We start from the raw sequence: 11,690 nt of genomic DNA, 5'->3' as shown, positions 1-11,690 counted from the left end.
TGGAAAAATCTATAACCCACGCACATTAATAGAGTAACATTCATTGTTTGTTACAGATATATTGTGGCCTCTTTTTCTGCCAAGTATGATTAGAGATCATCAGTTTAAATTTCACTTCACTGAACACTTCACTGACAGAGCACTACGCTCTTTTGGGAATGACCGACAGGGGGTGCTGTCAGATAAAGTTTATCTTCTTCAGTAAGTGACATGAAATAAATAAAATCCAGTGTATCCCGGCAGGCGGCAGTATGATGCAGGGTGTCGTCTGAACTACCGGCATTAATAAGCAGAAGAAGAAGGCTAAGTTTAGCCTATGCTAGCCCGTTCCATAGGTGACTGTAGAAATATTTAGCTAGCTAATTGCTAACAATCTATATCGAAGGAAAACGGACTCGAGTGATAATATCATTTTGGGGTGTATATCTGCTATGAGTCGTAATAACGTATGTTTCTGTGTACCTGCATTCCGCCCGGCAGAAGGCTGACCGGGCTCAAACTTGTTGGATGTGTCTCCTGAATTAGCTTAGCAGCTAAAGGGCCTTGAGTCCGCGGTGCTTGAGTGAGTCACAACCGGACATCACCGCGGTCTAACGGCGGGAACACTAGGCTAAAGGCTAGCAGGTGATACTTGGTTTTAGGTTATTACGTTATCAACCGTTTACGGCACCAGAATCTTTCCTGTGAACATGTCCCACACCGGACCCCCTCCTCGATGGCGGACTTGTCCCAGAAGAGGACAACCTGTGGCAGGTGAGCGAATATCGAACAAGTTAGCCAGTAAGAGGTTAGCTAACGTTAGGTACCTGCCGTGGTTACGTTAACACGACCGGCTGTGTTTTGGGAAATGTTATGACTTGCTGAATAACCTTCTGATATAACCAGCAACACTTGGCAGTTTTCGTTCATTGTCAGCCACAAAATAGCACCAGGTGAGGATGCACGTTAACATTTTAGCTCAAACTATTCATTCATTCATTTCATGGGAATGAATCGATGTTTGGTGACTTGTGCTGACGACTTTATGAAATGACCAACGTTTTAGGCTCACGTGTTTCTAGGCATTATATGTGTTTAGTATTTTTAGTATTTCAGCAAATTTGGTCATATTTTCAATAAAGTTTGGTTGACACCACTTGGCCGCGCGTTCTTTAACGTTAGCTAACGTTACTTGGCTCATGTGGCTAACGAGTTGTTACATTTAAACTATTTTCAGACACACGTGTTTCTTTCTAGCCAATAAGTCTAATTTTATTTTCGAAGAAAACTAAAGCTTGGTGCCTGTGTTGTGTCCGTTTTTCTCCCCATCAGAAAAGCGCTACCCAGTTGGCTAGCATCACGTGTCCAAACAAATCTGGCAGTAGTGTGATGTGCACGACGTGCGTCTCCACTCAGTTACCGTTATACCCATTGCATTAGTGTTGACAGATGTTCAGTTTCAAGGCACATCTGGTGGCAGTAGCACTTTTAAAATGCAGACATACTGCTTGAAGGAAAGAATGATTTTACACACAGAATGGTATATGCCAACAACTAAAATTCCTGTGTGCATGCTATTTCATGACTGTAACACCACCACAGCACCTACTTCCTGCTTCGTTACTTCATCTAATCAAGTGGTAAATATGCTCAAGGTCCCTAGACAGTGGGGGGCACCTGAAAAAACCCTGCCCACCAAGCTGTTGAGGCAAAAAAACTAATTGGTGTGCTTGCTAGGGTCCCCCTGAGAGTACAAGGGTTTTATTAGAGAACCACTGATTCATTGCAAGTATTTTCCTTCACAGGTAAATTCCTGCCAATGAAAACAATGCTGGGTCCCAGATATGACGACCAAGTTGCGGCGGAGTACAGGTTTCACCCAAGCATGCTGTCCAACTTCTTAAAAAGTCTTAAAGTAAGTAAGTCCACGATGGCTGAAGCTGTGAGTAGTGCTTGGGAATGGACAAAACTTATCTTGTGCTCTTTTTGTCTTTCTTCAGGTGAAAATGGGTTTGCTTGTGGATTTGACAAACACTACTCGTTTTTATGATCGCAGTGACATTGAAAAAGAAGGCATAACATATGTGAAGCTTCAGTGTAAAGGGTAGGAGCACATTCATTGTCGCAAATTAAGCTACTGCAATTGTCATCCAAACTGTCCTTATTCACTATGTTGCAGCTCTTTCAGTGGTAACATACTGTTAAGCTCTCATTCTGTTTGTTTAGCCATGGAGAATGCCCTTCAGAAGAGACAACTGCGATGTTCATCGGGATGTGTGAACGTTTCATGGACAAGAATCCCACAGAACTGATTGGTAAGCAAACCTGATAACATCACTCACTGAAATAAAAGTTCTACATCCATCACCTTTGCTTGCAGAAGAAAATGACAGAATACTAAATGTAAAAGCACCTAGTGCTGTAACAAAGTTTGCATTGTGTATATTTTGCTCAGACACCTGGAACAGCTTTGCCCCAGGAAGTACTCAGGAGGATTTTGTTTTGTAGCTTCCATTTAGCCCCTGAAAGCCAGTGCAACTCAAAAACTTTGAATCTTCAATGTGTTAAGATGGATTCTGGCATTCCTTTTGCGATTTAAAAAAAAAAAAAAAAAACACAACAAAATATATATTTGGTGATTGTTAATAAACTTAATTTATTTGGGCAAAATAAATGCAGTACGTGTGTATGTTAAAGTATAATCATATTAGACGAATAATAACATATTAGGTAAATAAAGGTTTCTTATCTATATCACCGTACGTGTCCAGCAGGGAGCAGCATTACCTTCTGATCACACAGGTGCAAATGGAAGTGAGGTTATTTCTTTGTTTGCACATTTTTCTGTAAGCATGTCTTCTTTTCATGCAATTACTGTTAAACCTCAGTCAAACAGCTTTTCAGTCCATTCTGTGCTGATGAAAGGTTACACAGGTGGCATTCTTGTAGACAGGGAGTTCATCTGCTCAATTAACAATGCACTTGACTCCTAAACCAAGATCTAAACTGCCTTAAGCAAATGACTAGACGTGCATTAGATGTTGATTTTAAAAGCAAGTAGTCTTTTCACATGCAAAACACCACATATCTCACAGTAAAAACTGTACTGGTGATATTTTAGGTAAAAGTGTATCAATTGTCATCTAGATCAAAACCTGGCTCAGTAAATTGCATTTTAAAGTGAAAATAGTGCATATATTCTTATGTGGGTAGGTTTTTTGACCAGTTGTTTTTTTTTTTTTTAAAACTGAATTTGAAGTTGCACTTTCACCTTAGTGACAGCAGGGTGCTCTCTTTTACCTTACCCTAGCATCTCATAACCCTGTCCAGAGCTGCTTTTATCTACAAACTGCTGCCTGGCTTGTAACTCAAACTGGTCAAACATCAGAGCAGAATGTGTGAATGTCATCTCAGCAATGTCCTGTCTTTAGCCAGCTGGTGATTAGGTTTTGTTGTCTCTGTGCTACACATGTCCAAATTAGACAGTTGGTCTGGTAAATGTGATCCCTGTTCACTGACGTTGGTTCCTTTCATCTTCATTAGCTTCGAAAATGGCAGGCAAACTTTCTAAGCTTGGGAAAAATGATTGTTAGGTTGTTTCATTTTGTGTAGTCTGAACTGTGCTTTGAACCCGTTGAAGACTGTTTGCTTGTGGAAATGTCACTTTATTAAAACAATACAAGGATTTTTGTTTTTTAATTTTGAATGTTGAGGAAATAAGACTAAAATCTTATCTTACAGGTGTTTTTATGCCTTCATTTGATTATGGTCTTTACAGAAAGGTCCTATTCCCTTAAGAATAAAGAGTGAGCTTTTCTTTTTTATGTGCCTTTTTCATTCACTCTTTACCTGCCTGAATGTGTCATCAGTCTCTTGGCCTCTTCTATGTGTGAAGTCACTCCTGACAGACTGATTTTTGATGTGGTTAAAATGTCAGGACCACCTCTTAGGAGATCTGCCTGTGAGTCTTTCGAGTGTGTGACCTGATAGTCTCGCTCAGAACATGAACTCTGAGTCAGGGCATCTCAAAGACAAGTGATGTTGATGTGAGAGGGAAACATATTGGAAAAGATTTGCTAAGCCACGGGGTTGTCTCTCATAATTGCTATGTTAAATTTACTTTGTAAAACTGTCAAAGGAATGCAGGAAAAGATGTATGCTGAAATTACTTTCAGCATATTGTATTATTACACTTCAGAATGTGTTAGCTAAATACCTAAAATGTTATATAGTTTGCAAGTTCAAGACGGATTCTGAGTTTTTGACCTGTGCATCTTTTCTGTCTCCTGAAGGAGTTCACTGCACGCATGGCTTCAACCGGACAGGCTTTCTGATATGTGCATACCTGGTGGAGAAAATGGACTGGAGGTAAGGGCTGACGGCAGCCAAGCATTTATGCTGTTTGAAACACAGTTTCACACTTCTCTGGCATAATTATACAAGCTGTGCCAGCCTTTTTTTAAACTAATAATCCCATCTTCTTCTGAGAAAAGCTTGCTAGTTACCTACGCCAGGGCTTAACACCTTATGATGGGGATGTTAAATAATTTACAGTAACTGGTTGGGGGAGGGGGTAGGATCTGTCTTTAGTCAGAGGTGGAGCAGCAGTCTGTAGACATATAAGCTGGGAAAAAAAAACCTTCCCACCGCCTACTACTTCCTCTGTGATAAATTTTCTCAGAGCATTTACCTCCAGCATCATGTGTTGGAGAATAATTCAATAATTACATCTACAACTAGGGCTGTCACGATTATGAAATTTGGGTGTAGAGATGAATGAGCTTGTCATTAAATGCTTAAATGTTGCCAATTATTGAATTAGTGAAATCCTTTTCATAAAGTCCAGATAATTTACATTCCTTTTTACACCAAGGTCTTTATTTAGTCCCTCTGCACAATTATTGTCAGTTGCAACTATATTCTACTCACTTTTTTGGAAGATTTGGTCAACACATTATATTCTGAAACAACACTAACAAACGTAAGAATAAAGCTTTTTAAAAGCTGCCCTGATTTTTCTGTCTCTTATCAGCATCGAGGCAGCTGTGGCTGCTTTCTCTAACGCCCGGGCCCCAGGGATCTACAAAGGGGACTACCTCAGAGAGCTTTTCCGTCGCTATGGCGATGAGGAGGACACACCCCCTGCTCCTGCACTGCCCGAGTGGTGTTTTGACGATGAGGACAATGGGGAAGTGGACGATGATGGTAATGCGGCGGGTCAGGAGTCAGGCCCCAGCTCCTCTGGGTCAGGGCCTGGCAAACGAAAGAAAGAGAAGCTAAAGCTGGTAAGACTTTAGGGAAACAGGAAACAGATTAAGTAGAAAACCTGTTGGGCGCACTCTGCACAACATGGATTATATTCAGGGAGAGGGTCCATAGGGAGGCTTCTCTCCTGTGATAAGGTATCATTTTGATTAGATAAAGCTGCTCTCATTAGGTAAAGGTTGTGCCAACTATTAAAGTCATCTCAGTTGTATATTATTTGATTTTCTTCTTTTTCCATTCACCTGATGTTCTTGTTTCACTCATTTTAAGCAGTTACAAGACACTCAAACTTAAATAGCATCACCAGAGTTTCCAGCAGTTAGTGTAGAGAAAAGTGGCAAGAGAAAAGCACAACAGTGTTTGAACAGTATAACTTCAATAAAACAGATTTGTTGATGCAAAGCATCTGTACAAATTACAATGTCATCCAACTACAAGCTGCAGAGTATTTATCACTTTTGTTGCACTCATAGCTTATTGAAAACTTGAATCACAGCAAATCTAATAGCTGAGAATGTGATACAGCAGACAGGTCTAGAGGGAAGAAGCCAGAGGAGACAACAGCAGCAGTAGCTCTTACAGACTCCATTACTTTACAGTCATTAAGAAACACTGTCTCTTGGTCGAGTAGCCTGCCTCACAGTCAGACTGGTTGGCAGCCATTTGACTATTAGAAGAGAAAAAGCTTGAATGCAACAATTTTGACAAGAAAATAAAAACACCACCCTGCTGTTTTTGATTAGTACAGCCTTATATCAGATGATAATTTGCTTCTAAAAAGTAAAGTGTCATTTGGGATGGGAAAGTTTCCTCATGTTGCCAGGTTGGGGATGTGGAATGTGGAGTTAGATTTCTGTCTCTCATGAACTTGTGTTTGATAAAGTAATTATTAAATTAACATTGAAAAATTTGGATGTTGGATCTCATTTAGAACAGGTGAACACAAAATAAATAAAAAATAAATTTGAATTAGTGCATAAACCTTGCAACCAAATTGAAACAGCTTGGTTCTCTCCTGGCCAAACAAACAAGTAAACTGGTCTAATTGGCATATATGTTATCATGTTTTCTCCTTAAGACTTGTTTATGGAGAATGAAATAGAAAAAGGTCATATCAAAAAAGACGGTAGTTAAGATTAGGAAATGAGGGGAGTAAGTGTGACAGATGATGTTTATATCAAAGTTGGTATGAGTGCATTCATGTATGAATAGGAGCAGAGAGGAGGCAGTAAAGTCCAGTTTGCTGGGAACTGATGCAGATGACCACGCAGGGATTCATAAAGCAAAGAAACAGCTGCTTGGAAAGTATCACTGTTATTGAAATTGCTTGTTTCTATGTGTAGGAGGATACACGTGTCTCTTTAAATCCAATCCAAGTGCAACCTTCGTTTCCTTCTTTTTTCATCCTAGGGTGCAGTATTCCTTGAAGGCATCACAGTGAAAGGCGTCACACAGGTCACGACACAACCTAAACTAGGCGAGATCCAAAGAATGTGTCAGGAGATGGCTGAGTGGGACAAGTAAGAGGCTCTCTTTGTCCTTCTCATGCCCCTCTGGGAAACCGTGTGTCTGTGTATATATATATATATATGGGGGTGTATTGTACCGTGTTGTGACTGACTAATTTGTTTTAAATCACTTTTTTTTGTTTTTGATATTGATGCTTTCAGACAGGCAGCAGAGTCAGGAATAGATTTTTCTCTTACAGAGAAATGTGCTGCTGTAGCTTTTTAAAATAAAATTGCAGATAGTCAGCTCTACTGCCTTATCTTGTCACAGCAGGAAGAACAGTCCATGCTATTTCCACTACCTGCAGTTAAGTTATTTTTGTAACACCTGCATGTGTTTGAATCCACTGATATTACAAGGTCCAAATGTAGTTGTGCATGCAGATTGTGTTTTCACAAAGTTTCCTGAAAGTCTATATAATGTCTACAGCCAAATTTTGTTCATGTACCCTACTTTATGTACCCTACACCTTTTGTGCTACTTTGTGCTACCTCTTCAGCCGCCTAGTCTGAAGAGGTTGAAGAGGTGTTTACTAAGCTGTTCCAGTCATTGTGCACATTTGATTGTCTATAAAGAATGCCTACTTATGCAGAGGCATGGTTCATATTGAGTCCGTATGTAAAAAAACATATTTAAAGAAACTGTCTTGATGTTTATTATATGAGTCAATGTAAGACTAAGAATCTACTGTCTTGCTAGCAGCTCTGTAAGTTGGCACAACATTGCCATGCAAATGTGCTAAATGACAATAGAAATGTGCTTAAACTGTGATTGTGACACAGGTTAACATGTTAGCATGTTAACAACTGCTAATTAGCCTTCAGCTGTCATCACATCAGTTATGGTAGCTTCATGTATGCCAACTCCATAATTCACTGCGTCCAGGATTTGAATTTGAGGGTGGAAAGATTCTCCTACTGCTAAAGTGTGGTGACAATATCTATACACTATATTTGGTATATTTTCATACTGTATACTGGTTACATGTGTATATAGATTAGGATAAGTCACACAGATATGAACATTTGATTCTATTCGTGCTGAATCCATCATGCCACGAACTTTGTGATGTTGTGTAGGTGTGGATACTGAGACAGACTTTTTCTATCTTTATCAACTTATAAATAAGTGTTTAACTGCTGTCTGTGCCAGTTCTTCTAACAGACGTAAGAGATCGCTAAAGCTTATTCTAATAATTTTGAATATTAGACAAAGTCTTAACTTAGAAACATGGCCCTTACCATTTTAACAGTAAGAGCAAAATTGCATTCGTTTATCCAGTAAAATAAATATCATCTATTGTGTTTTCACTGTTGTTACAGGTCTGGTTTTCCTGGTGCCCAGCCTGTGTCAATGGACAGACAAAACATTCGTTTTCTGGAACAGAGTCCATACAAAGTCAGCTGGAAGGCTGATGGCACACGGTGGGTCTATTATTCATAGTTTTGCTTTACAATAAATAAGTCCTCTTCTTTTCGGTATTTCTCCTTGTCTTTGACTGGACTGATTAACTCCTCTTCCAATCATTAGGCTCTTTTTCAGAGTCAATACTTAATACAGTCAGTTTGTATCTGTGGGAACATCATCAGGGCTGGAGGTATTAGCGATGTTAACTGACTTTCCTGACTTGGTGAAAACCACTAACATGGCTTCTATTTCTTATTAGGTTTTAGTCAAAGCAAGACTAAGAATCTACTGTCTTGTTTTTCTTCAGTTGGTCATTGTGTAACTGTGGGGATGTGGACTGTGCAAGTACTGTATAAAATGGCTTTGCTGATGGAGCTAGAGAGTGAATAGGAGGACTTAGTCCACTGTGGATTCAGAAAAGCAATAGTGCTCTTTTTCTTTCCTGTCACGTTTGCGAGGCATTTGTTTTGTTTTATGTTTCTCTTTCCAACAGCTAGTTTTGGGTAAGAGGATTTTTAGTATTCCAGTAGTCTGCTGTCTCTCTCACTGGTGCAAATGTGCAGTGTGCTTATGAATATTTAATGACTGCATTCAATTTTGAATTTTACATATCAGTGCTTTAATTTCCTGTAAGAGTGAGACTAGCAGAGTGTAGCTTTAGCCCATGACCAAAATACTGCTAAAGTGTGTAATCGACTATCATCTTCAAAATGCTTGCAAGTGTTGTCAGAAAGTTTTGCTCTTAAATCTATATGGTGATACTGAACTCCTCTGTGCTGCACCCAGCTCTTATCCTTCACCCTGTTTTACCTTCAGCTACTTCAGTTTTAAAGAGTAGTGATATCCAGTTTCTCCAGTCATTAAAATCAGCAATGAAGAGAGAGGTAGAGTATGCTGGGAAGTCTCACCCAGCAGAATAATCTGGCATCTAGTTGCAGCAGAACATATTGTGCTTTAGCGAAAGACTAATTTAACTTGACATCGATCAGTGCTAATTGTGTGTGTGTGTGTGTATTACAGAAGCAAGTGTCTTTGCACCCTAAAATACTTTGTTTGGACCATTTTTTTTCTAAAACTCAAAGCTCTACAGGTGCAGGCAAGCCTTTATAAAACACACCATGTTTGTCATAATCATATATAATGTCACTGCTGTTTCTGCTGCCAGTCTGTTTTTACCACCTAGAAGCAGAAACTTGGAAATGTGCTGAGTAAAACTTCATTAAATCACATAAACAGTGAGGCAAAGCAGTGCAGAACGAGTTGTCACTCTTAAAATGTTTGCATTTACATATTTTTCTGGAACTGCTCCTTATCATGAATTATATATTTTTTCCAAATTTCTGACATTATTCTTGAAGTTTGTTGACACTTCACTACATAAAGGCGAAGCTGCTATGCATTTTCTTGGTGTGAATGACTGCGAAATGTCAGCCTCACCATATGTACATGGCAAAAGAATTGATTTGATCGACAGTAAATGTTTTCTTTTGTCAGTGTGGTGCTGGTCTCCTGTTGGTTTTTTTGTAGCTTCTTTCTGCTTTGCCAGCAGCAGTATTTACAGTCTGTGTTTGCACCAGTGTTTTTCTTGGAAACTTGACACAGGCTGTAGCGTATGTCTGGGAAAAAAAAAAAAATCTAGGCATTTGCAGCATTGTTAGGTGGATATTTACAATAGTATACCTTGCTGTGGTCAGCATCTATGTAATAGAGTTGTGCTCTCATTTGGGAAAAGCTTGCATTTAAAGTGAAAGCATTTCATTTTGTTTGTGAGTGGCAGCTTATTCTCATACTTCTGGTATTTTTTTTTTTTTTTTTTTTTTTTTTTAAATTCTGTTGAAATCACAGCTTTTTGAAACTGTGCTACTTTGTTAGTGCCCTGACTGACCCATTGTGCTTTTTGGTTTATCCTGCATAGTCTAACAAGTTTGACTTTTGTGTGAGATTTAAATCGCACAAAGGAAGGGATGATGAAAATGGTTTAGTGAAAAAATAAGTTATGATGAAAATTAGTTAGAGTTATAGACTTTCATTAATCATGACTATATCTCAGCTTGCTGGACTGCAAAAATTGGTATTAAAGTCAAGACAGAGGGTTGTGGGCTGTTCAGTGTGTTTAATCGAAACAAAGTAGACTAATTCTATCATAATCATGTTTTTGCCTGAAAGGTCACTAATAATGAAAACGTGGAACTTCTGAAAAATGAGATGTTATATGTTGAGGACTTGTAATACATCAGACAGAATTAATGTGTTTTGAGGTCGGGTGTAATTTCAGGGGATTTACTGTGGTACAGGGTGATTTTTGTCATTCTTGCCGTACATCATGTGGGGTCTGAATCTTAACATCCTATTTTCTAACCAGAGGAATTTTTAATACTTGAAGTGGATTTTTTTTTTTTAATACCAAATTTGTCTCTTCAAGTTGGTCCAGATAGATTTTTCTATTTGCATAATGCTAGAGGTTCTCGCTTAGGTCTTGCATATACTAAATCCCTCCAGCTTTTCCTTGTTACTCTAGTGATGATAAAGTTTCCCATTCTAATGCAAGTCAGTTTTACTTTTAAAGTGAGTAATTTCCTTTTTTCATTTCATACAAAAACATCATTTTTCTGGAAGAGCCTAAGTGAGTGAAAATGTTCATCTTCAGCTTTACTTTGACAGAATCACTGTCAGTTCCAAATGAATGATTCCCAGCACAACTGCAGCCTCCTCTTATGGCCATCAAAAATTCTGACAGTTTAACTGCCTTGCTCAGTAACACAATAACAGACAGGATGGTAAAGAAATGAAGCAGTCCCACTTACCTAAAAATATTATGCACCCCCCTCCCCAGTTGTAATGAAAAACTGTCACTGCTCGTATCTGCCAAGAAGGTGGCTTCTAAAGGGCTTTGGAAAGGACAGCAAAATCTGTGGATTTGCCAAAAGTGGAAGCGCAAGCTGAGTTGGATTTTTAATCATCTTGTTGTAGAGCCTTCTGTCAAGGCTGTATTGGTTTGTACCCCAGAGAGGACCAGGAGAAAGAGGGACAGGGGCCAGTTATGTTTTTGAGACTTTAAATAAACAATGCTGCTCAACTCAGACTTTATTGGAGAAATTGGACTTGTGAAAGTCTTTGGATTTGTTCAATTTGTCCTCAAAAATATCCTTTACTACCAGTTCAGCCACCAATTTATAATTAGGTGTCAATAATCTGCTGTTTTCTTTTGCAACCAAATATTAAATCTTTTGAGTGAATGAGAGTAATGAGGCTGTTTTGTGTGCATTAAATGTTTATTACTTGTCTCTTACCTACTTGTTTATTTAGTAACTTATTGTGGAAATATTGTATTTCTCTATTCTGCTGCCTTTCTTCACATTTGTTGGCACTTTTGATGTGAACAGTAGAGTAAAGTGTTTTTTTTGAACAGTATGACCAAGAACTGGTTGGGTTTGCTCCTCTGGTTAACCTCTTGCTGCTGAATGGCATCATATCATCACATATCATCTGGACAAAACTGTGCACCCCCTAACAAGTCAGAGTTGTATCAG

At 38.8% G+C, this 11,690-nt stretch overlaps 1 protein-coding gene across 2 annotated transcripts in view; it reads left to right on the top strand.

Annotated features, from left to right (window-relative positions):
* Positions 1–275: 275 nt before the first annotated feature.
* Positions 276–11,690, top strand: part of rngtt (RNA guanylyltransferase and 5'-phosphatase) — a 63,264-nt gene continuing 51,849 nt past the window's right edge. For both annotated transcript variants that reach the window (XM_026318051.2, XM_026318052.1), the window contains exons 1-8: positions 276–753; positions 1,785–1,894; positions 1,980–2,083; positions 2,206–2,294; positions 4,272–4,347; positions 5,012–5,264; positions 6,655–6,764; positions 8,076–8,177. In XM_026318051.2, coding sequence (XP_026173836.1) covers positions 690–753; positions 1,785–1,894; positions 1,980–2,083; positions 2,206–2,294; positions 4,272–4,347; positions 5,012–5,264; positions 6,655–6,764; positions 8,076–8,177 — 908 coding nt within the window. In that variant the 5' untranslated portion in view covers positions 276–689. The remainder of the gene's footprint in view (positions 754–1,784; positions 1,895–1,979; positions 2,084–2,205; positions 2,295–4,271; positions 4,348–5,011; positions 5,265–6,654; positions 6,765–8,075; positions 8,178–11,690) is intronic.

Source organism: Mastacembelus armatus, chromosome 24 (assembly GCF_900324485.2).
Source record: "Mastacembelus armatus chromosome 24, fMasArm1.2, whole genome shotgun sequence".
Lineage (NCBI taxonomy): Eukaryota > Metazoa > Chordata > Actinopteri > Synbranchiformes > Mastacembelidae > Mastacembelus > Mastacembelus armatus.
The sequence above is the reverse complement of the archived record's forward strand: the minus strand, read 5'-3'. Positions and strand labels throughout refer to the sequence as shown.